This window comes from Rattus rattus, chromosome 1, assembly GCF_011064425.1.
Source record: "Rattus rattus isolate New Zealand chromosome 1, Rrattus_CSIRO_v1, whole genome shotgun sequence".
NCBI lineage: Eukaryota > Metazoa > Chordata > Mammalia > Rodentia > Muridae > Rattus > Rattus rattus.
In genome coordinates, this window is record NC_046154.1 from 91,811,970 (window position 1) to 91,838,410 (window position 26,441).

The following is a 26,441-nucleotide window of genomic DNA, read 5'->3' on the forward strand; positions in this document are numbered from 1 at the left end:
GGAGGCAGAGGCAGGAGAATCCATGAAGCTTGTGGACAGCTAGCATGGCATATACAGTAATGAACAACAAAGACGCCCTGTCTAAAGCTGGACAGTGAGGATTGACACCCAAGGCTGTCCCTGACCTCTACACATGCACAGTGGTGCCCGCATGTGTGTACTCATATAAACATGGAAACACACATACACTAAATGTTTTTATGTTTAGTATAGTGTGTAGGGATGGAGACATGGCTCAGTGGCTAGGGGTTCTTTTAGAAGATCTGACTTTGTTTCCTAGCATCTATGTCCAGTGGCTCACAACGCCCAGCACCCCAGTTCCAGGGAGTCTGATGCTGCTGGTCTCTGAGGATGCTTGCACACACCGGGGCATACCCACATACAGACACACAGACACACAGACAGACATACACACTATTTACAAAATTATTTAAGTATAGTCTATGAACACAAAAGTTCATGTTAGCATTTTTCAACCAGAGAAATGTAGGCACTACAAATAGAATTATAGCTATGTAATCCCAACACTTGGGAGGCAGAAGCAAGTTGATCTCTGAGTTTAAGGCCAGCCTGGTCTACAGAAACAAGTTCTAGGATGCCAGGGCTATGCAGAGAAACCCTATCTCCAAAAATTGAAAGAGGGAGAGAAAAAAAAAGGAAGAGAAGGAGGGAGGAAAGAAGGAAAGAAGGAAGGAAGGAAGAATTGTAGCAACTAACAAATAATACTGGTCTACAGAGAAAGATACCTTCCCTTCTTGTATTTACTACTAACTCAGTGCCAGTTCAACCTGGAGCAGAAGGTTAATAGGAAAACTGAGGCTCACAGAGGATTCTAACTCAGCCAAAGCCACGCAGCTCATGGATGACAGTGCTTCAGGTATGCCCAGCCTTTATAACTTCTAACATTCTGCCAATTTAGACATTGCTCATCTCTCCAATAAGGAACAACATATGTCGGGTACATTAGTGGCCTATCCCACCTCTCAGCTCTGTGACATATGAAATGTAGGTGCAGAAGCAAAAAACCGAAAATATTCCATGCTTTTGGAGGTTAGTAGTAATAATAAAGAAATAACAATATTGAGGCTGAAGAGATCGCTCAGCCTAGAGACCTGAGTTCAATATCCAGAATCCATATAAAGGTTAAAGGAGCAAACAGAATCTATAATGTTGTCCTCCACCTCCACGGAAGTGCCATGGAATGCACACCCACCCACCCCATACACACACCTCACACACACACACTTCACCACCCCCCCTCACACACACAGTAAAACATTAACTCAAAATGGATCTAGACTTAAATTATGAAGTAAAATTTTAAAGTCTTAACACAGGAGTATTATGTGTTAAATGGAGATGTCCCCTGTAAGCTCCTATATTTGAACACCTGGTCCCCAATTTGTGGTGTTGGTTAGGTATGAGGGTACAGAATTGGTCAGATGTGAAACTCACTGGAGGAAGCACACCATTTCAAGATGGCTTTGAGAATTTACAGCCCTGTCCACTCCCAGTCCTTCTTCTCCCCTCTCCCCTCTCCTCTTTCCCCTCCCCTCCTCCCTCCCTCTCCCCTCCCCTCTTTCATGTGTAGCTGAGATGTGAGCTCTCAGCTTCTGTGCATCTGCCCCATGCCTCCCCTATGGACACTTCCTCTGAAACCAGAAGGCAAATAAACTCTTTGTTATGTAAGTTGTCTTGGTCATGGCATTTTACCTCATTTATCAACCGAAAAGTAGCTGATACGAGTGGTACAGCTTTAACTCTGTATCCTTGAATTTGGCAGGAAGTCTTAGATACGACATTAAAAGCATAAGCAACAACAAAAAGGTAAATCTATACTCCTATCAAAACTTCTAAAATGTTACTTCAAAATACATCAAGAAAGTGAATGAGGGGCTGGAGAGATGGCCCAGGGGTTAAGAGCACTGGCTGCTCTTCCAGAGGTCCTGAGTTCAATTCCCAACATCCACAAGGCAGCCCACAACCGTCTGTAATGAGATCTGATGCCCTTTATGGCACGCAGGCATACATGCAGACAGAGCATTTATAGATAGATAGATAGATACATACATAGATAGATACATAGATAGATGGATGGATGCAGGCGTACATGCAGACAGAGCATGGAGAGAGAGAGAGAGAGAGAGAGAGAGAGAGAGAGAGAGAGAGAGAGAGAGAGAGAGAGAGATACATAGATACATAGATAGATACATAGATACATAGGTAAATAGATAGATGGATGGATGCAGGCGTACATGCAGACAGCATTTATAGATAGATATAGATATAGATAGATAGATATAGATAGATGGATGGATAGATAGAATAAATCTTTTTTTTAAAATGAATAAAAAAGAAGTATTTACATATAGCATACCTGGAAATATAAAATAATTCTTAAAATTCATGGACAAAACAACTCAGTTTAAAGGAGGGAACTAAAGAGATGTCTCAGTGGCTAAGAGCACTTGCTGCTCTTCTAGAAAACTTGAGTTTGCTCCCAGCATTCTCATGGGGCTCACAGCAGTCTGTAGCTCCACTTCAGTTCAGGGGATCTGACACCTTCTTCTGGTCTCCATGGGCACCAGACATGCAAGTGGTGCTCAGACTCACATGCAAACAAGACACCCATATGCATACTACTAAAACGTGTACAAAGAAAGACTGAATAAGCATTTCTCTAAGACACTACAGAAATAGACACCAACAAGCACATTTTTAAAGGTTCAATACCATTAGCAATTTTGGGGAATCTAACCCAAAATTTTAAGATTCTAGTAAGATGGTAATTATTTTTTAAAAACAGCAGAACTATAGAGAAAAAAACTTTGAAAGAAAGTTACTAATCACAATGTAATAATACACACATATGCACGCCTCCTCAGATAAGGTAATCTTACTTTATTTTCTTTCCTTTTTCCTTAAGTGATAGAGACCTCACCTTGTTGTCTAGACTGGCCACAAACTTCTAGCTCAAGCAATCAGCCTGCCTCAGCCCCCTAATAAACTGGGAGTGCAGGCATGTGCCATTGAGCCTATCAACAGTTTATTTTATTACTTCCTGTTTTGCCACACAGTGACCTCTACTGGTCAAAGAGAGGGATTTGTTATCTTAGGTTTTTGTACTTCTGGATAAATAGACATAGAAATGGCTGCGATCTCTAAGAGAGACATCTTAGGCTCCAGGTCTTATGTGTACCCATGCTAAGGAAGGCATTCATAAATACAATGAAAGGGCAAAGGCGGGATGTTCCCAATCTAAACGGCCGGTATAAAATGTGCCTCCCATAACTCGTGACCTGGGGAATCCGTCAACAAATGCAAGAACACACTCACTCACAGACCGAAGCGGAAAGCCCACGGTCTCAAGCTTGTAAGGAAAGGTCAAAGCAGCCACTGAGCCATGAGTGGTGGTGCCAGCTCTGAGGGGAGACAGGAGGGTTAGTTCATCTTCAGCTATACAGTTTTCTAGGCCAGCTTGGACGACATGAGGTCCTGTATTAAAGTAATGCAAAGGAAGATGCTGGTTCACCAACCCATTGATTAGAAGGTCAGTCAGAGCAGCAGAATAATTAAGAGCAAGCGGGGCCTTCAAGATGGCTCAGCAGGTAAAGACCTTTGCTGTGCAAGCCTGACAACACAAGTCAGACGCCCAGCACTTTTTCTACAAAATTATCCCGACCTCCACCAGTTCACTGTGGCATGTGCATGCTCGCCACACCCCATCACCCAGCTACCTCCCCACACCTGAATAATAAGCTAAGTTTAGAGAATAACTATGGAGACATATAGATTCATATCCTACCTCCAGTATCTAGTTACTCAGTATCTGATCTTGGGATGATTAGTTAATTTATCAGAGTCTCGGTCACCACCTCTATAAAATGACGAAAATGATTTTTTTAAGATTCACCTATATCTATTTTATGGGTATGGTTTTTGCTGGCATATATGTCTATGCAGCATGTGCATTTAGTGCCTGCAAAGGCCAGAAAAGGGTTTGTCAAATTCCCTGAACTGGAGTTACAGAAACTTGTTAGCCACAAGGATTTCTCCTCAGAAAGAGCAGCTGGTCCTTTGAACCACTGAGCCGTCTCTCCAGCCCTAGTGAAAAACACTTTTCTCTCAAGCTAAATTCATTCTTAAACCACAACAATTACACAATAGATATTAGGTATATTTAACTTATTCAATTTAGACACTGTCAATGACTTCTTGTTTCATTTTGTTTATTGAAACAGGGTCTTAATAGATAGTTCTGAATGACTTCAAACTACATAGAGCCTTGAACTCACAATCTCCCTGCCTTAGCCTCCCAAGTGCTGGGATTATAAGCTTGTGCCACCTTAACCAGCATAATACATTTTTAATTGAAACTGATCTTAATTTTTTAAAAAAATCTACGATTCATTTCTACCAAACATTTAGGCTAGCTGTGGTGTTACACATCATTAATCCCAGTACTTAAGAGGCATTGATATCTGTTAATTCATTGCCAGCCTGTTCTCCATAGCAAAATCCAGGACAGCCAGGAGTTCATAGAGAGACCCTGTCTCAAAAAACAAAAACAAACAAACAAATATTTACTGATCATTATTAAATGCACAAAAATGCTATTTAATCTCTAATAAGAAAATAGGGTTTTGGTTTGGTTTGGTTTGGTTTTTCAAATCAGGGTTTGTCTGTGTAGCCTTGGCTATCCTGGAATTCACTTTATAGACCAAGCTAGCTTCAAACTCTGAAGCCTCCAGAATGGGGTTAAAGGCATGCACTAACACTGCCCAGCTTAAACATAGTTTTTGATACTCCAAACTATTATAAATGACAGGAGGCACAAATTAATTAAAATGTTATAATGTACAGTTTAAAAAGATCATCAAATGATATAATTTTGTTTTTATAAACACACACACAAATATATAAATATATATTTGTGGACATAAATCCATATAAGATGCTAATCCAAATGAATTGATGGTTGTCCTTTCAATAGTGTAGTAAAAAATAATTTTTATTTTTTTAATTGCTTTTTCTAGTTTTGTTCAATAAACAGGTAATGCTACTGTAGAAGCTGAAGAGGGTAGGGAGATGGTTTGGTGGGTAGGAATGTTCGCTGCACAAGCTTAAGGGCCTGAGCAAAGAGCTGAGTGTCTACACACATGCCTGTAACTCCAGCAGAGTGGGGATCCGAGAAAGGAGGATTGCTGGCCTTGCTAGCTGCCAGCCTAGCCCCAGGATTCAAGAGAGCGCATGTCAGAAGGGACTATGGAAGAGTATGGTAGAGCAGACATCCTCATTTGGCCTCTACATGTGTATATATGCTTGGGCATTTGCACCTATGTGTGTGTGCATAGAGAGCACACACACATAGAAAACACACCTCATAGAGAGCACACACACAGAATACACATGCACAGAGAACACACATGCTTCGAGAACACACACAGAGAGCACACACACATAGAGAACACACACAGAGAGAACACACATGCACAGAGAACACACATGTATAGAGAGCACACACACACACAGAATACACATGCACAGAGAACACACATGCTTCAAGAACACACACATAAGAGAACACAATGCATAGAGAACACACACACAGAGCACACACATATAGAGAGCGCGCACACACTAGTTCCACTTTAGTCATTGAAACATCATATACAAACTGTACAATGTACATGAGCATCCCTTATTAGATCTGAAAAAGGGGGTTTTGGAGGGCACACACTATACTTTGATACCATTTAACAAAGATATGAGTGATACTTTATAATTCCTTACATGTGGGGTTGGGGATTTAGCGCTTGCCTAGCAAGCTCAAGGCCCTGGGTTCGGTCCTCAGCTCCGGAAAAAAAAAAATTCCTTACATGTAAGATTTTTAGGTTAGAATATTATAATGCCTTAGTTGAGAGTATTGTTGTTAACTTTTTAGATTTTGTGTTAACTTACCAATTTGAATAGTATTCTAATAGAAGAAATAGAACAAATCACCCTTAAAATTATTTTGGTATTTTTAGAGCTAACTGGGCAGAACACAAAAATCATGGGAAAGGTTCCCAGGATAGAGATCCTACATAAGCAGGTACTGGGGCACAAGGCAGTCCTGTCTCCTTTATGGCATTTGGTGAGGGAGGTGCTGCTGACTTCTAGCCTCCAGTGGCCATACTGAAAATACAGTGTGTTAGTTCAGGTAGAGTGAAGCCTACTTAGTAGTCCTTGTGGATTATTGTTTCCAATGTTACATCGTTAGCTTCTCAGTGATGAGAAAAGAAGGATCTACCTCAATTTTCTATTTGTCAGCTGAGGGAGAGGTGAGACAGAGGCAGCCTAAGAACAGCCTCTCAAGACCACATGCATTCAGCACAGGGCACTCCCATTCTTGGGAATGTTTCTGAACCTTGATTATCTAGAAAAGGAACAAGTTGAATATCCAAAACTATCCACTTAAAACAAGTGAACTAAGATAGTTGAAAAACTCACCTGAAAACATTTTGATAAAATCTTCAGTGGCCATACTCATCACTACGTCTGCCCGGTCAGAGGGCTCTCCATGTCCAACCTTCCCGCCTTTACTCTTCAGATCCAGAAACCACGTGCCCCCATCTTCACCTGCACAGACAAATTACGTGGAAACCCACATCGTCATTACTACAGTTACAGTAATCCCCTAGCATGCTGTCCTGGCTAAAATCCTCACACCCCCATCAGACTCAGCACTTACTATAGGCTAAGCACTGTGCTAGGTTCTGAAGATCACTGAGTAACAAAAGGAAAAGCCAGGTTCTTCTCCAAAGAGGAAACAGAGGTAATATGGGTGTGTTGATAGAGGGACAGCAAAGCTGGAGCAGTGAAATTCACACAGAAGTGACAGTGCCCAAGCACCTTGGCTCCTGCAGAGGGGCTGCAGGGAGGGCTGATAAACCCACTGGTGCACAGCCCTCATCTAGGACCACTGCAAAAGCAAACCCTGGGGAACAAAGGAAACTGGAAGGAGAAAACTCTGTTCAATAGAATGGGCTTCAGAGAAAGTAAGTGTGGCTCTGAAGGAAAAAGACAGGGAGCGTGGTTTGGGATTACTGTTATGTTCTGTCTTAAAGATGGACTGCAGTTGAGAACATTACAATAACCGCTGGAAAGGAGGCTGCATGTGCACAAGTTCAAACCAAGGCACAGTTAGCAGAATAGTTCCTGAGGAGACCAGAGGAGGAATGGCTAGTGTCACTCATGGACTACTTCACTGTCACTGTCTGTCAGGTCCAACTCTACATGTGAGGAAGGGTCTATGTAAAGTCATCAAGCTTGGGAGGCAATACCGGGAAAAGCTCCATCCACCTGGGAGGAAGAGGAGGGCCTATGATGACTGATTTATGTCTGATGCAGGAAGCTCAACTTGCAGGTTTCTGAAAGTAATCTGCCATGGAAAATGAGGCAGTAAGCTAACGAAAGGAAGTCTAAGGTGCTGCTCAGACCTATTTGAAGAGGAATCTACCAGTCCGCCTGATGTTACTGCTTCGGTTTTTGTCTAACAAGACTTGGTAACTTTGCTGCAGCTCTGGGGAAACCAGACAGTTAGATTAATCCAGAACTAAGCCTTTGACAGATAGGTCACAGCAGAAGCATGGAGGGTTCAGCGAGTTTAGGACAAAAAAAAAAATAAAGAGTGAAGCAACAGACCGTGAATTCAGAAACAAAAAGGAAGAAGGGAAGATTACAATTAGGCAGAGAACAGCATAAAGGAGAACAAAGTTTACATATAACAGAGCTATAGTAGTTCTTAAAACTACCAGTAGTGTATATTACTTTTATTATATAGGAAAACACGAAGAGTTGGTTTTGGCTTGGTTTTTTTGAGACTGTATCTCTAACACTGAAAGTATATGGCGGGACAATGTAGTCTACAGCTGTTTCCACATAAACAAATCTTTACTTGAAAATATGAACCGATAGTTACTTGCTGTTTTTGAGTATCTATATTCAGTAGTCCTGGATCTAGCTAACTATCTGGGTACCAAAGGCTGGCTTTCTTCCAACAAAAATGCCCTATGTTTTCTAAAAGCTCCAGATGGTGGGACACGGTCCTCACCTGAGAGTTCAAACTGATAGACAGCTTGTGTGGCTCTAACGACTTCATCACTGAGAGAATCCTTAACAATTCTAAATGTCTCTTCCACAGCTCCAAAGTGTGGTTTTGGTGGTAGCGCTGACTGCAGCAGTGGCTGTGGCTGTGGCTGTGGCCGCGGCTGTGGCCGCTGCTGTGGCTGCTGTTGTGGCTGCTGCTGCAGCTGTGGCTGCTCCTGCAGCTGTGGCTTCTCCTGCAGCTGTGGCTGCTCCTGCAGCTGTGGCTGCTCCTGCTGCTGTGGCTGCTCCTGCAGCTGTGGCTGCTCCTGCAGCTGTGGCTGCTCCTGCTGCTGTGGCTGCTCCTGCTGCTGTGGCTGCTCCTGCTGCTGTGGCTGCTCCTGCAGCTGTGGCTGCTCCTGCAACTGCAGCTTCTCTTCTTTCACTTCTGACACAGGGTCTGTAAGGCAATTTGCATAAAGAGCCTTAAAGTTTTGGCAGTATGAGGCCAAATGATTTTAAATGCATCAGGTGGCATCTGAAGCATAAACACAACTGATGGGAAAGGCAGCCAACCATGTCAGTTATGGCTGTGAATGCTGAAAAGCTCTCTCTCCTAAGTAAAAGGTCGGGTTTTAAAATAGGTTACAAACACCCAAACCAAACAAAGTCACTCCTAAACAATAAAATGTTTGCACAAAGTAACTGCAATTGGAGGATATTAATTACCTTTTGGGGTTGGGGATTTAGCTCAAGCGCTTGCCTGGAGGATAGGTTGTCCCCAGCTCCAAAAAAAAAAAAAAAAAAAAAAAAAAAAAAAAAAAAAATAATTACCTTTTTGGTTGGCCCATCTGAGTTATAAAACCAAATGAAAAAAGAAGATGTCATGGTAAGAAAGAGATCTGCAAGACTTGGCTTGAATTAGTAGCCAAATAAATATTACTTTGTCTGTAAGTAAAATATATCCACCTAATCCTTCCCTCACATCATGAACCTAAGTTCTATCTCCAAATCCTATAGAACCGTCTCCCAAGGAGTCTCCTACTTCCACATGTGTGCCACACAATGTGCATACCCATGTGTGAGAAGAAAAATTATTCTTATAAGCTTTTTTAAAAGATGTATTTATTTAATGTATGTGAGTACACTGTCACTGTCTTCAGACACACCAGAAGAGGGCATCGGATCCCATTACAGATGGTTGTGAGCCACCATGTGGTTGCTGGGATTTGAACTCAGGACCTCTGGAAGAGCAGTCTGTGCTCTTAACCGCTGAGCCATCTCTCCAGTTCAGGTGTTATTTTAAATAGATCACAAAGATTAAAATGTAACACAGGCACGTGTGCGTGCACGCACACATACCAATTCAAGACTTCTTGTCTCTGAGTTACAAAAGAAAAAAACAGAAAACGAGGCATGCCCAAAACCTCCTTTGAAATGAATTCCCTGATAACATGGCCACATAGGACCAACTGTGAAGACTGTGCTGGATAGGACACAGTTCCTCCAAATAACAACGTAAAATATCTAAAGATGGCTGTCGAGGAAAATATAAAACTTGGGACAGCTACCAAAATAAAACAAAACATCCTTTTTTAGAATTAACTAAGAATTTTACATAATATGTATAAGTTCCAGAATAGTTTAGAGCAGTGGTTCTCAACCTGTTGGTCAAGACCCGAGGGAAGGGGGGAGTCAAACAACCCTTTCACAGGGGTTACATACAGATATCCACATATAGGATATTTACATTCTAATTCATAGCTAGCAAAATTACAGTTCTGAGGTAGAAACAAAGTAATTCTATGGTTCGGGGTCACCACAGCATAAGAACTGTGTTAATGGGTCAGCATCAGGAAGCTTGAGAGCCACGAGCTCAGAGGCAGAAGACAATATTGTCATAACATCAACTCTATGTTTTACACGAAACTAAGTTTACATTTGTATCTTCTTGTTTAAAATATGATTTACCTCGACATAGTGGTGCCCAGAGACAGGTGGATCTCTGTAAGTCTGAGGTCAGCCAAGGTTACATAGTGAAACCTTGTCAATCAGTCAATCAATCGATCGATCAACACCATACTCTAGACTCTTGGTGCTGGAGAGATGACTCGGCAGTGAAGGACACAAGACACCTTCCTAGAGGACCCTGGTCTCCGTCCCCCACATGACGGCTCCCATCCCTAACCCCGTCCACTTGGGACCCACACGACGGCTCCCATCTCTAACCCCGTCCACTTGGGAAGTCAACGCCTCCTCCTGACTTCTGCGGCACCAGGCACACTTACGGTTCAGAGACAGACATGCAGGCAAAATCCACACACACACAAAAGAAAGAGTAAAGTAAAATATGCTCTACATTCTTACCATAGGATTCTTTTTCCTCTATAACTGCATCTGGGTGTTCATCTAAGAAGAAATCTGGTAACAAGGGGTGACCTGAAAATTAACCCCCAAATAATCAAGTTACAATAATTATACAATAAGGATTTTTTAAATATTTTTAAAATAAATTTTAAATACAATTTTAATTTATAAAACTAAAATTATTTAAAAAATATTTGTATTATATATTATTTTTTATTAATTACTTCTGCATTTACATCTCAAATGATATCTCCTCAGTTACCCCTCCACACACCCCCATCCCATCCACCCTCTTCCCCCTCCCCCACCCACTCCCACCCTGCCGTGCCAACATCCCCTACACTGGGGCATCAAACCTCCACAGAACCAAGGCCCATCCTATGCTACATATGCAGCTGGAGCCATGGATCCCTCCCTGTGCACTCCTTGGTCAGTGGTCCAGTCCCTGGGAGCACTGGGTGGTCCAGCCAGCTGACATTGTTCTTCCTATGGGGTTCCAATCCCCCTCCGCTCCTCCAGTCCTTCCGCCAGCTCCCCCACCAAGGTCCCTTGAGCCTTTTAATAAAATTCTTATCTCTTTTTAAAAAAATCCTTTTGTGTCTATGGGAAGAGCCCCCAGGCAACTAACTGTTAAATTACTTGATCTAATATGTTGGATTAATTTATGTAAATCAGTTATAGCTTCCCTTATGACAGACTTCATCTTAAGATCTAATTTTCTGTTTCATTTTGTTTTCTGACAAAGCCTCACTAGTTCTACCTAGCCTAGAACTCTCTATATGGATCAGGAAACTAGCAGCAATCTACTTGCCTCGACCTCCCAAGCACTGGTATTACAAATCCATAGAACGATGGCCAGATATCTATTTTATATAGGGATATATATATATGCATGTGTGTCTACATGTATGTGTGGCTGTGCACAGCCCTTTGTCTGCGTTTGTAGAGGCCAAAAGGTATCAGGTGTCCTCTTCCTAGGGTGTCCACCTACATTGCAGACAGTCTCTCACTGAAGCCTGAGCTCACTGACCTAGCTAGTCACTGTCTCCCTGTCTCCCAGCTCTGGGATTAGAAATATGCAAAATATACTCAGCTTTGTACATTGAGGCTAGACATCCAAACTCAAGTCTTTTGATTGCACTGCAAGCATTTTACATGTTCAACCATTCCCCAGAGCCCTGAAGGTCTGCTCTGCTCTGCTCTGCTCTGCTCTGCTCTGCTCTGCTCTGCTCTGCTCTTCTCTTCTCTTCTCTTCTCTTCTCTTCTCTTCTCTTCTCCTCTCTTCTCCTCTCCCGTCCCTCCCCTCCTCCTCCCTTCCTCTCCCCCTCCCTTCCCCTCCCCTCCCCTCTTCTCCTGCTCCCTGTCCCTCTCCCTCTCCCTCCCCTCTCCCCTCTCTACTCTTTGTTTTGTGAAACATAATCTCTCACTGTGTAGGCCAGGCTGGCCTTGAACTCACCCACTGCCTCCTGAGTGCTGGAAGTAAAGACATGTACCACCATCCTGGCTGGAGATCTGATTTGTACAAACTAAATTGTCTCCTCTTTATCCACTGTCCACTCAATTCATCAACCCATTAATTAAGGGGGGTGTTTATTATTTTCTAAGCACCATCTGATGAAGAGGCTGCTTTTATCCACTCCTAATTTTTACAACCTTTGTCAAAAATTAGGTAACTGCAGCCATGTGTACTCATCCTGGGATCCTCAATTCTAGTCTCCTGGCCCACATGTCAGCTGCTGCACCAGAACCATGATATCCTTGTCACTACTGTTCTGCAGCAGAGTTGGAGGTCAGGTGTGTAATGCCTCCAGCACTGTTCTGCTATTTGGGGTCTTTGTGCTTCCCTATGAATTTTGGTGCTGTACAGAGTGATGGGGAAAGGGTGTGGGCAAGAACACCAAGAACAAACTGTATGAAAACACCATATTTAAGTCATTACTTTATATGCCACTGTAATTATTGTTGTTGATGCTATTGTTATTGTTTGATTTTTTGAGATAGGGTCATTCTACATAGCCCTGGCTATCTTTGAATTCACTATGCAGAACGGGCTGGTCTCAAGCTCACAGAGATCTGCCTGCCTCTGCCTCCTGAGTGCTAGGATTAAAGGCATGTGCTATACGATTATTTTTAAAACTACCTGTCATGTTGCTCATTGGCCTTCTAGCTAAGACTAACCATAAAACAAAACGAGTAAGAGCTGTTATTTATAGTCCCAGGAGCCTGAGTTTACCATCCTTATGACCCTGTCGTCCTACAGCCCTCCAACATGCTTAAGACTAGTTTCTCTCTTGACCCTGACAGCAGGGCTCTTGCTTCTCAGCATCCATGTCTTCGGGTCTTTTCTCCATTTCTCTGTCTGCTATCATGAGAACTAAGCAATGCTATTTTCTTTCATTAGGCCTTTTTTCAGCTAACAGTTGTGGTTAGAAAGTAAGTTAACTATCAAAATATTATCTTAATATTAACTGACATCTATATGGCGCGTGCATGAAAGAACTGAGGGTCACAGAGCTTTCAGAACTATAGGTTTCTCCTCCCTGACCTAGGGAAAGAGTAAGCTCATTTTTGTTATATCTCCAAATCACAGCACCTCATTATAGTTAGTTCTTGGCAGGATTTTGTGGGGAGGAGACAGGATCTTGCTATACAGCTGAAGCTGGCCTCAAACTTGCGTTCCTTCTGCTTCTACTCCAAGTGCTAAGATTGCCAGCCACAAATTTAAAAATCTATACATAATAACATCATATCTCAAAACCTAAAGTGACCCAGGTCTGATGCGACACACCCACAGCGCAGAGCTAAGGAGCATACACAGGAGGATCATGAGTTCACCAACCTGAATACACAGTGAGACCCTGACTCAGAAAGCCAAGAGCTGGAAATACACTTAAGGGCAAGAGTGTATGTTTGCTAGCATGTGCAAGGCCAGAGGTGAACCCAGAACACCCCCCACTGACACGAAAGCCCCAGAGGGATTCTTACCATGCTCCAAATCTGGGGATCCTGAGTGTGACTTATTTGGGTTCTCCCACACATCCATCTACCCACAGGCAGAGAACTAGAGCAGCTATAAACTTGTTTTACTACTTGCAAATATTAACTGTTGAATATTGCATGTGCCAGGTACTCTGCCAAGAACATTTTTGCACATAGTTCTGAAATCCCATATAGAAAAAATTGTTTTCTTATTTTAATAATAAAGAAATTGGGGTTCAGAGAAAGCAGGTGGCACACTAAACCCCACTGAGCCGGTGAGGAGGAGAGTTGCATTCTCAATCTGAGCTGACCTGCCAAGTGTTTTCTACATTTATTTTAAAAATTTTTAATCCTTTTTTTTTTCAGAGAGGGTCTTACTATGTAGCCAGGCTGACCTTAAACTCACAGAGATCTGCCCAACTCTGTCTCCTGAGTGCTGGAATTAAAGGCAGGTTCCACCACACCCAGCTAGATTTATTTTCAGTGTGTGTGTGTGTGTGTGTGTGTGTGTGTGTGTGTGTGTGTGTGTGTGCGTGTGTATGGGGGGTGGTCTGTACATGTATATGAGAGCCCACAGAGTGCAGAAAAAGATATAGGATCCCTGAGTAGCTGGGAGTTTAGTAAAGACCACTGCAACCTGCTTAGTATAAATATATTTCACATAAAGAAAAAACCCATTATCATAGTCATCTATAATTTTGAAGGAAATTATTTTTAAACAGTGGACGTTGGAGAGTTCTAGAAGTTCTCAAATCAGACCACTATGTTTAAGAAGGAGCTGTTCATCCATCTTTATAGTCTAAGATAGTGCTCTTAAAAAACAAACATTTTAGCTGGGTGGTGGTAGCACACACCTTTAGTCCCAGAACTCAGGAGGGAGAGGCAGGTGGATTTCTGTGAGTTCCAGCAAGGCCTGGTCTACAGAGTGAGTTCCAGGACAGACGGCCAGGGCTACAGAGAGACCCTAATCTTGAAAAACCAAACAAACAAAAAGGGAGCTGGAGAGGTGTCTCAGTGTTTAAGAGCACTGGCTGCTCTTCCAGTCTTCCAGAGGTCCTGAGTTCAAATCCCAGCAACCACACAGTGGCTTACAACCACTATTGGGATTGGATGCCCTCTTCTGTCTGATCCCATATTCTGTCATGCAAGTACACATGCAAATAGAGCATTCCTATACATACATACATAAATAAATGTTTAAAAAGATTTTATTAATTTTTTTAAAAAAAGAATAATCTACTCCTTTATCATCTGTCATACATCTGAATAAAGTCCTCACTCTGATTTCTAAGACTGATTTTTAGACATTTGGTTTTCTACTTTGGAAGTGGATAACTGAAACAACCTTCTACATCATCATCATGTCATTTTCAAAGCCCTAATCCCACTTCTGTTAGTTCCCTATCTCTTAAGGTGAGGTTTTCTCTATGATGAAAAACTGCTTGTCAAAGAATATAGTCGTTTTATAATTGCACAAACACACACAAAACAGGTATGTTCACTGTATAAAATATGGAAAAACATTAATACTTTCAACTAGTATAAGTATTACCTGGTGTAATTGCATAGATATCAAAATCCTTTATTCCTTCTTCTTTTAAGATATTTTCATCAATAATAAAGTTGCCAGTAAAACTTTTTGGCCTTTTGAAAATGGAATACGCAGCATCTGCAATGATGTCAACTTTTCTACATTGGCTTTCAACACCAGCTCCTCCCAGCATATCCATAGCAGCAGTGTGTATGGCTGTGGAGAAAACATGTACACACACGACTCCATAGGACATGGAAATAACAAGCCAGTACCATGGGTCAAAATTACCAAGGGAATGAAAAGGAAAGTAAGGTCGGGGAACTAAATGTTCTATAGACCGAACAAGGATGGGGAGGGCGACAGAAACAAACACAGCCGTTCCTCCATACAGAACTGGGAGACAACAAGCAGACTCCTCGCTACTCGACAGACCACACGTGCAGAAGTCCTTCGTGAGCCGCACAGCAAACATGCTTTGATTTCTGCTGCGGAATGGTCAGAATTCGTACAGCAGTCTTGCAAGTTGAAAAGCCGGTTACGGCTAACAAAAAGCACTGAGGTGAAAGGTTAGTGAGTGGAATTTCAGCCATTATCAAATCAGCAGCCGACAGTCTCATCCCTGCATGCGTAAGTCTGCTCCAAAGCGGACTTTCCTACTGGTCTAGACCAGACAAGAGTGAAGAGGCAGTCGCTCCCTTTACTCAGCAGAAACTATGAAAAGATCCTATATGGGGGCAGAAAATAAGGCTCCTTGTCCCTTCTCAGTCTGTGTTGAATTCATCAGAGTCAAAGTACTAAACCCTGAAGGGCACAGCTGTCAGGGTGCAGAAGCGACCCTCAGTCCAGCCAAGGCAAGCAGGCTGCTCTTGCTTTGACTTTCTGTTACCAAGGATCCATTCTACTAATTAGGATGAATCTCCTTTTCCTTGAAAGGCAGTGGCAGAGGGAGCTTGCTCCTGATGTACATAGTCTTTATACAGGAGGGAATGTTTTTAAAAACAGATATCTCGAAGCTGCCAGTCAATCCCGGCACTTGAGGGGCAGAGGCAGGTGGAGCTCTGTGAATTCAAAGCCAGTCTGGTCTACAGACAATTCAGGGCTGCCAGCCAGGGTTATTACACAGAGGAACTCTGTCTCAAAAAACCCAAAAACAAAAAACAAAACTAACAAACCAAAACAGAACCAGACACCACCCCACCCCTGCCTTGAGCTCCGCTACCCTCCGGAGTCTACTTTAATTTTCTCTCAGGAAGAATGCGGCAGTCTAGCTCCTGTTCCCACCTCCTCTCTCTCTAATCACCCACGTGTCATTCAATGTCCGACATAAACACGGAATGGCTTCATCACTCCTGTTTCCCCCTCTGCTTATTATCACTCTCTTCTTTTTAAAGGCGTTCCAAAAGCTCTCTACTGAATATAGTTTGCAATTCCAGCCTCCAGGCTACGAAGGAACTCTAGACTACCTGCCTAGCATATGTGAAGCCTGTGTTCCAACCTCTGCACACGAGTGAGAACAAAATCTGGTTGCTTAAGTTGGCAAATTAGACTGCAGCCTGAGTTCTCATGCCCGTGCCCCCTACCCAACATTCCAGTGAGCCTGAAGCTCAGGTACTGGAGAAGCCCAGGTACAGTGGGAAACGACAGCCAAGGCCTATCAAATCCACCCCCAGTCTCCTATGTCCACCACACACAGGTTTCCTGCGCTGCATGTCATTGCCTGTTGTTCCTGCTGTCCATGAACAACGAGCCCAGTTTTCTCCCTGCTAACCCCAGCCTCCTCTGGAGATCACATTTCAATTTCTATCTCCATTTGAAACTTGTTCTTAACTCTTTAACATGGGCTACATGGCCCTCCTGCTGTGTTTCAGAAGCACTCTGTATGTAATTCCTCGTTCCATGCATCACAAGGGACTCAACTGTGAATTCAATATTATCAAGTCTAGGGCCTAATAATAACCACTGGCTCTGAAGTGTCAGGTAAAACACCTAAAACAAATTCCTTAGAGCAAAAGCAAGGCCTCAGCAAATCCTGTCAATCCTGATAATCCCCTCAACCCTTCCTGTCAAAGTCTACCTATTACATAAGCTCGTGCAGAATGTCTAGTTTAGAGCTAGCAGAAGGCAGACATACTATACACTCAATCACCACTTACTATTTATCAATATGCACTGAAATCTGGGACTAAAGAGATGGCTCAGTGGTAAGAGCCCTGGCTGCTCTTCCAGAGGTCCTGAGTTCAATTCCCAGCACCAGAGGGCAGCTGATAAATGCCTATTGCTGTAATCTCGTGGGATCCTACGCCTCTAGTGCAGATGTACATGTAGACAAAACACCCACATACATAAAATATGTAAATAAATCTTTAAAAACATATTCACTGAAACCTACAATAAGACTGACTCAGAAGACACCATCTTCATCCCCAGGTTTTCATTCCAGTAAGGAAGACACAAGACAACCTTACTTACACACTACGCACTGCACGGTGAATGTTGTACATGACATGAGGAGATGGGCAGATTATGGAAACAATGGTGAGTCCTCATTTTGTACGAGCTAGTAGTGACACAGACACAACTGATCGTCTGCTCCCACTACAGTTCCTGGAAGTGGCCTGCCTGCCTTCCAGACTTCAATCCAAACCACATATTGTAATGACAATAGCCCTATCACTACTTCTCAGATGTCAGCTAATCTCGAGATTTGTTTTATCATTCGTGGCTGATAATCCGCCAGAGCTTACAGCTAACCTCAGACTCATGAGTTCAGTTGCCTACCAGCAGTCTCTACCTAGACGCTCTGACAGTCAAGTTCTAATCTTGCTCATCTAAAGCTGTCTTCACCTCAGTCAAGTAACCCACTGCTCTGGTTACTCCAGTCTTGCAGTCATCATGGACGTCATCTTATCTCCTATCACATCCAATCCACCAGTAGATCCTGCTGCTGCTACCTCAGGATTACCTCAGCACCAGACCTCTCCCCACCTTTACTGCTACTGTCCTGGTCATGGCCACCAGCATCAGTAACTGTTATTTCAGTCACCTCTAAGTGGTTTTTCCTTTTGCTTCTTCAGAATCTAGGTTTAACACTCATTTCACTCAGTAAAGTCCCCTGTCTGGCCCCCATTTCCTCACTGACACCAGCACATCATTTCCTGCTCTGGCTTCCTTCCGTACGCTGCATTCTCCCTGCTCTTGGATCCTGACACCAGGCATTTCCACCCACAGGATCTTTCATCAGGCCGCAGCCCTGAACACTTTCCTCTCAGCAGCAAGGCTGCTCCAACCACTTGCAAATCTATGCTCAAAAGCCACATTCTCCAAAAGGTGAAACCTTCCTACCCTGCTGGAAGTTATCCCAGCCTCAGAGATGGGGGCAGGTGGATCTCTGTGACTTTGAAGCCAGCCTGATCTACACAGTGTGCTCTATGAAAGCCAGAGCTACATAATAAAGAGTCTGTCTAAAACAGTAACAAACAAACAAGCAAACAAACATTAAAAGCTTTTCTCTCCAGGGTTAGAGATATCCTATTTTCCTAATTCCACTTTGCTTACACAAGCATTGCTACCTTCTGGCGTACTATGAACCCCATGCTCAAATGGTCATTCTGTGGCTGGGACTACAGGTGTGTCATATGCCCACCCACAACTACCATTTCCTTAATAAGCCTTTCCACCTAAAGATCCATCAGAACTTGCTGGAAACACTTCTGTTGGTTTTCATGAGACTCTGCATATGTTCTAGTGTGATGTTCCCATCATGCATGCTGCCAAGCAGTCAGCCACTAGTCCAAGTAAAGGCGGGGAGACAGCAAGGCTGCTACGGTGCACAGTAAACAGTTGGCCTTGTTTCCCAAGACTCAGGTGGCCTGAGATGCTTCACAAGAGTCAGTGATGAGGCTGGGGACGAGCTCACTGACAGAGAGCTCACCTCACATGACTAAGTCACTGGGTTTGAGCAAGGTACGGAGGAGGGATGCAAATCCAGTTAAGTGATTTAAGTACAAACCTGTTCTAGGCCATAAGGCATTGACTGCAATTTCACCTCTAAATTCTTCTGCCATTCCAAGCACACACATAGACATGCCGTATTTGGCAATGGTGTACGCTAAAAGAAACAACAATAATACTTTAGTTGAGAAACTAACTTTTGAGTAGAAACAACCAATTTTCTGTTTTTGTTTTTGCCCTGATAAATTTTTTTCTATTCACTTTACATCCTGCCCACGGCCCCCCTCCGAGTCAGCCCCTTCCACAATCCGTCCCCTATCCCTTTCTCCTCTGAGAGCATGCCCCCCCCCACTAGTTATCCCCCCACCCTGGTACATTAAGTCTCTGCAGGGCTGGGCGCATCCTCTCCCACTGAGGTCAGACGAAATTCCCCCTTGGCTAACACTTACCGCAGTGCTGTTTGAACCACATGGGATTCAGGTTCAAGGGTGGGCTGAGATTGAGAATGTGAGCTACTTTGCTCTTTTTTAAAAAGGGAATACATGCTTTGGATCTGAAAATGAGAAAGCACAAGTTAATTCAGTAGCTTATGTTTCAGAGGACTTCTGCAGAGAAACTGAACTCGCTCAGTGGTCTGTCTGGTATAACTTGTTTGTGGAGTTCTTTTGTTTTCTAGAAAGTATATAATAAAAGGAACTGACTTTTATGCTTTGAAATCCTGCTTCATGTCCTGAGCCCATGATCTGCTTGATGGAAAAAATCCAATGTTCTATATTAGCGTTAAGTTCAACTGAGGATATCTTCAACCATAACTGTCCCAAATTCTCCCACCTCAACACACAATTTCCAGAAGCAGTTAATATACTTGTGAGGCAGTCATAGGTTCAAATCCTGCTTCTGCCCTGTTGTATGTCACAGCCTTCTAGTTCTCAGAATTGTTACTGTGAAATGGGTAATACCCACTACCTCTAGGACTGATCCAAGGATCTAAATGAGATGATTCAGACAGTGCATAGGATGGACATGAAATAAAAAGTTGCTACGGGCACCATAACATATGCTAGTTATTCTACCAGTACAAAGTGCAATCAACATGCCTTTGGTATGTAATGTAGAGGTTTGGCGTCGACTGCTGCGCCAGCCCAGTGGAGCCCGTCTGACATGAAACGACCGTGCTCAGCAGGCCAGAGATACGCGCTCCTCGGAGCGTGGTCTCCTGGAGACACTTGGCCACTCCCTGCTCGACTTTCTGCCTAGCCGACTTGAACAGACTTTCTGCCTAGCTGATTGGAATAGGTATGACCGGGAGTTACATACTGGCTCTTTTGTTTCTTTCTCTACTAACAGGAACATGGAGACCCGATTTGGTCTTTATGGACCATGCCTCTTTTGAAAGCACTAGCAAAAATTAAATAGAAACAGAATGAAACTCTAAAAGTTGTGATCAATAACTTACAACAGGAAGAATTAACTGTGGAAAATCCAGACCTCCTAGATTGTGAAAGAATTAAGGCTATTATAGGGGAAAGTCCCGTCAATTAAAATCCAAACATTTAGGAATTCCTATCAAGTAGTTACATGGAAGAAAACATTATTTAATTAGAGGAAGGTGGTGGGCCCCTCCTTAGGTAAAGACAGCATGAGTGGATACAGGACCACTGCAGAGCCATTGCCCTACACAGGGACATACGATGAAGAAGGTGATAGATGGGTTAATATTGATGGAAACAGAGTATTATATTATTCTTTAAATTTTATAGAACACTTGGCCAGATCACGTCCCTGTGCTTGCCTATTATCAAAAGGAACTATCCTATCTTTAAAAAGACAATTACATGAATTTTGGCTAAGAGAGAATAAAAGACTAAAGATTCCTTACAGCCGGCTGTCCTGTTGTTATCCGAGAGATGATATTTAGAGATTGAGGTAAATGAGGTGTATGACCACCGTCTGGCACCAGTCTGATTCTCAGGAAAATTTATTTCCTGTCTTGCTTTCTGTTCTGTACTTCATGTAAACTGTTAAACTTTTTCTTGGTTATTGTTTGAGTGTACCCTGGCAAGGGACCAAAAAATTAGCTCCTGTTCAAGCATTGTATATAACCACAAAGCAGATTTCAGTAAAATTGCAGCAGATTCAAACCTCCCTGAGTGTGTTGTGTCTGTCTGTCATTGCACCGAACCTGTGCCTTCCTGAGTACCAGAGCCCTGCTTCTCCCACCATGTCCTCTGTCTGAGTGGTCTGTGGCAGTTGATTACTGTTTTTTTTGTTTTGCTTTTCTTTTCTTTTCTTTTTTTTTTTTTTAAGATTTATTCATTTATTATATATTACACTGTTTTTAAGATACACCAGAAGAGGGCATCGGATCTCTTTACAGTATGTGGGTTGCTGGAATTTTACCTTGGAAGACAGTGGGTGCTCTTAACCTGAGCCATCTCTCCAGCACTTTTTTTTTAAAGATGTCTTATTTATTATATGTACACCATCCTTAGCAGACACACCAGAAGAGGGCATCAGATCTCATTACAGATGGTTGTGAGCCACCGTGTGGTTGCTGGGATTTGAACTCAGGACCTCTGAAAGAGCAGTCAGTGCTCTTAACCACTGAGCCATCTCTCCAGCCTCCATTATTAGTGTTATTAACTATTATTTCCAAATACAAAACTCTGTTACCAATTCCAACATTTTTCCTTCTTTTTGGTTTTTTGAACAGGTTTTTTTCTGTTACCGTGGCTGTTTTACAACTCATTCTGTAGACCAGGCTGCCTTGAACTCAGTGATGCGGCTGCCTCTGCCTTCCAAGTACTGGGATCCGAGGCGAGTACCACCATGCCTGACACCTTCAGCATATTTTTAACTTTACACATCAAATACAATCAATGCCTCCTCAGAGTTTTTGTGTAAGTTGTCTTTCTCTCCCAAGGGTGTTTCATTTTTGCGTGGCCGAAATGAGAACCGGCAAACTATAGCTGATTGCCATTAAAACTGAAACTGAACCCAACCAATCAATAAATCAGGAAAAACTGAGTCCGTTCTGGCAATAAGACCAAACTTCGCTCTCAGAGGAAGGAGCGCCTCTCTCTCACTTACGTTGAAAGCATCTATTGGACAAGACCTTGTCAGCTTGCTCTGCTAGTGAGCTGTGCCATCAACATTACAAACCCATCCCACTTTTCACAAAAACAAGCTCTGTCTTATACATCGTATTGAAAACACCCAGTGGGGTTGGGGATTTGGCTCAGTGGTAGAGCGCTTGCCTAGCAAGCGCAAGGCCCTGGGTTCGGTCCCCAGCTCTGGAAAAAAAGAAAAAAAAGAAAAGAAAGAAAACGCCCAGCACAGCCCTTAGGTATTGTGCTGGCTAGTTTTACGTTAACTTAGCACAAGCTAAAGTCATCTGACAGGAGGGAACTGAGTTAAGAAAATGCCTCCACAGATCAGGAGGTAGGCAAGCCTGGAGTGCATGTTCTTAATTAGTGACTGATGTGGAAGACCCTAGTCCACTGTGGGCGGTGCCACCTCTGGGCTGGCGGTCTTGGTTCTGTAAGAAAGCAGACTGATACAGCCAGTGAGCAGCACTCCCCATGGCCTCTGCATCACTTCCTGCCTCCGTATTCTTGCCCTCTTTGAGTTCTTGTGCTGACTTCCTTCAATGATGGAGTATGATGTACAAGTGTAAGCCAAACAAACTCTTTTGGTCCAACTTGCTTTTGGTAATGGTGTCTCATAACAGACATGGGGCCCTAATTAGGACAGATACTAATATTATTAGCTTAATCAGAGAGGCAAATATGCCAGCTAGCTTTTAAACTGCCGTTTGGTCCCCCTCTGTTTCTGTTTTGTTTTGTTTTGTTTTTCGGAGCTGGGGACCGAACCCAGGGCCTTGTGCTTACTAGGCAAGCGCTCTACCACTGAGCTAAATCCCCAACCCCCCCCCCTCTGTTTCTAAGTAGTAAGTTCTCTGAGAACATCGGGACTTCCTTCCCCATGCTCCTCCTGTGACTCACGTAAGGTAGGTGCCCCTGGTGTTCACGCTCATCATCAAGTCCACTCTCTTTGTCGGAGTTTCCAATGTGTTGGTCAGGCTAATAGCACTGGCATTGTTCACCAAAATATCAATTCCTGTTACCAAAGGAAACACTTTCATTTTAATGCAAGTCAGAGTTTTTATCCTTATCTCTATTCTTCCCTTCCCTCCCCTTCTCTCCCCTCCCCTCTCCCTATCATATACACAAAGCATTTCCTTTGTATGGTTGACCCCTCAGTTGATTCACAAACACACAGATACACACACATAAAACCATATAGGTCTATAACACACACACACACACACACACACACACACACACACACACACACACACACGGATATAATTAGACTCTATGACTGATCAATATACCGATGCAGACTCAGTAACTCTTTCAAAACAGCAGCTTCTGATTTTCATTGTCATGGGCACCTTGGGGATACAGCCAATCACAGTGCTCCAAGGAAAGCTGCAAGGAGGCTGAGTCCTTACAAGTTGTAGCTTCAACCCTTATGTATCAATCTGCTCTCCCTGGCTCCAGGACCCTGGGGCCAAACCCTCTCTAGTACTCCTCAGGACCCATGCCCTGTGCAAGCACCCTAGTCTCCCTCTCCACAAGGCTCCCGTTCTTAAAGGGAAGGGCTCGTTTCTGGTCTTAGAAACTGGGGAAAGAGAATGATCTTGAGTTTCAAATCCCAAACAGAAATACACACACGCACCCCTAAAATAATCCCAATTTCTGTGTACTCTATCCAGTTTCTGTGTAAATGCAATATATCTTGTTTTTAGTTATATGCCTAACAAAGATAAGATTAAATGAAAACATCAGTGAAAAGGTAAAAGTTCTCTACTTCAGGAAAATACTGCTATGCAGAGGGCGCTAATTAGCTCTAGGATGGGAACAGCGGTTTGTGACTTGCTACATACCAGTCTGCTTCAGTGAGTTATGTACCCCAAACTGTAGTGGCAAGAGAGAGGACCGACTACAGCCTGGTGACCTTCCCTGCACGCTCACTGCTCTGATGTCGCGTCTAACTGGGCCTGGTTTATGTGACAGTTACACAGGGAAGCAGGGAGAGGGGAAGAGCACAAATGCGGTCAGGTACTACCCGTGGTTTCCGGCTTCAACCGGAAGTTCTTCTATCAATATTTTATCAATGTCAAGTGACTCTGTCAGAATCAAGGGACTACCTCCAAATCTCTCCACAGCTTTCTCCACTGCACTGTTGATTTGCTGCTCGTCCCTCACGTCAACAACACATGGCAAGGCCTTCCCTCCAGCTGCTTCAACTAAAGAGAAGCAAACGAAAAGCATTCAAGGATTTAGAATTACACCTTCATTCTAACGTCACCATAGTAAAAAGAGAAGGTTCCCCTTTCCAGAGAAATAGAGATAAATTACAAGGTCTTAGAACCACAACAGACTGACTAAATAGAGCTTCAGACCAGCTCGGGCTCTGCAGGAACCAGGAACAAACAGTGTACATACATACACACAGGCTTTTGCTACTGTGCACAAAATAAATACATCTAAAAACAATTGGCATGTTCACCCGGCTCTACCTCAGCTGTCTCCTCTTCACTTCCAGTCTACCTCCAGCTCCCACAGTGCTGGGAATGAGACCCAGGCCTTTCTATCTCCAACTTACAGTCCCAGCCCCGAGATATGATTTAATTAGGCTCTCTCTCATATTGCTCAAGAGGCTAGAGGTGAAAAGTAGTCAGAACTCCCTCTCTCACATAATAAATAGTTCTTTAAATGTACTTTTTTTTTTTTTTTTTTTTTTGAGGGTCTATGTAATCTTGGTTTGTTTGGTTTTTACTCTGTAACCAGGCTGGCCTGGGACTCACAGATATCCACCTGCCCTTGCCTCCAGAGTGCTGGAATTATTTCTTTAGTTTTTTTTAACGTACATGTACATGCCATAGCATGTGTGTTGTGGTTGGAGGACAATTTGGAAAGCCATTTTTTCCTACCGTGTGGGTTTAGGAACCTAACTCAGGTTGTCGGGCTCGACAGCAAAATCCTTTCTTTACCCTCTGGCCCTAGGTGCAGCTATTTTTAGAGTAACTTTCAAAGAGCTTACACTAAACTCTACAGGGAATTATGTATTGAAGCCACTGTGAGGACAGCCCGTATGAAACGTCGGTGGTCACACTCACTTTCTTCAGCAGCCGTGTAGATTGTGCCAAGGAGTTTCGGGTGCCTTTGGGTGGTCTTCGCAGCAATGACGATGTTGGCTCCGTCCTTTGCTGCTTTCAGGGCAATAGCTTTGCCGATGCCTCGGCTCGCCCCTGTGATAAAGACTGTGCATCCCGCTAGCTTCCTAAACAGAGCAAAGGTGACCTATCAGAAACGTCGCTGTTTTACTTATACCAGCTCACACGCACTTTCATGATTTCCTCTATACCTCCACCCACTATGTTGCCACTGTACATGACTGATTAATTCTTTATGACAACTGCAGTTGGCCAATCTTACTGAGATCTACAAACAAAATCTGCTCAAATACAGAGTAAATCTTAAGGAGAAGATATGTAAGGTTTTTTTTCCATAGAAAAAGTATTAAGAAGGCTGTGTGGTGTATAGGATGTATGTGTGTAGGGGATGCATGTACTAAGTGGATGCACAGAGAGCAGAGGAGGACCAGGTCCCCTTCTCTAATCATTCTCCAACCCAAGCCTCCTGAGGCAGGGTCTCTACTGAGCGAGCTAGCTGTGGCCTTAAGGATCCCACTCCTACCCATGACAGGGCTATCAGGTGTGTCAGGGTTACAAGTTAGTATGCCCACGTCCAGCTTTCCTTACAGAGGAGCTGGGGATGCAGCCCTGAGACAAGCACACAGGCCAGCCTTGATCCTCTAACCCTACTGCTTCTTTCTGCCTTCCATGTGCTAGGATGACAGGACTTACCACCATGCCTGTTAGCACTTGATCTTTTAAAAAAATTCTCTAAAAATAGTAGCTAGAGTGGAAAAATCCCAAATGTGGATCAGTTAATGAGTGGAGAGATTGAGCGGCTGACCCTCAAAGTGGAATAGTGCTCAGTAATGAAATGGAATGAATTACTAGGATATACTACGGTATGGATAAAGGGTCTAAAAGAAAGCAGTCACACGTCACATTATCAAGACTCAATTACATGGATAGAACAGGCAGACCCATAGAGACTTGAGATCAGCAGCTCCTGGAGCAGGAGTGGGAGGGTTTAGAAGTTGACAGCCCAGGTAGAAGCTTCTTTCTGGGCTGACAAAAGTTTTAAAATGCAAGGAAGTGGTAGCATACACCTTTAATCCCAGTGCTCAGGAGGCAGAGGCAGGTGAATCTCTGAATTTGAGGCCAGCCTGGTCTACAGAGGTCCAGGTCAGCCACGATACAGAGAGAAAAGCTGTCTTGAAGAAAAAAAAGGTTTTATACTGGGTGTGGTGGGTGTGGTGACAGTATTTTCTGTGCAGACAGAGCCACAGACTTACTGCTGTACAGATTACATCTCAGTAAAGCTGTTAAACAAGCCTAAAG

The 26,441-nt window shown here is 43.3% G+C and overlaps 1 protein-coding gene across 1 annotated transcript in view; it reads right to left on the bottom strand.

Annotated features, from left to right (window-relative positions):
- Hsdl2 (hydroxysteroid dehydrogenase like 2) overlaps window positions 1-26,441 on the bottom strand; it is a 35,281-nt gene that overhangs the window by 1,871 nt on the left and 6,969 nt on the right. The window contains exons 2-10 of the mRNA XM_032903466.1: window positions 25,086-25,249; window positions 24,114-24,212; window positions 22,903-23,017; window positions 19,348-19,451; window positions 18,957-19,055; window positions 14,966-15,160; window positions 10,435-10,506; window positions 8,096-8,527; window positions 6,493-6,621 (exon numbers count right to left, since the gene is read on the bottom strand). Coding sequence (XP_032759357.1) covers window positions 6,493-6,621; window positions 8,096-8,527; window positions 10,435-10,506; window positions 14,966-15,160; window positions 18,957-19,055; window positions 19,348-19,451; window positions 22,903-23,017; window positions 24,114-24,212; window positions 25,086-25,249 — 1,409 coding nt within the window. The remainder of the gene's footprint in view (window positions 1-6,492; window positions 6,622-8,095; window positions 8,528-10,434; window positions 10,507-14,965; window positions 15,161-18,956; window positions 19,056-19,347; window positions 19,452-22,902; window positions 23,018-24,113; window positions 24,213-25,085; window positions 25,250-26,441) is intronic.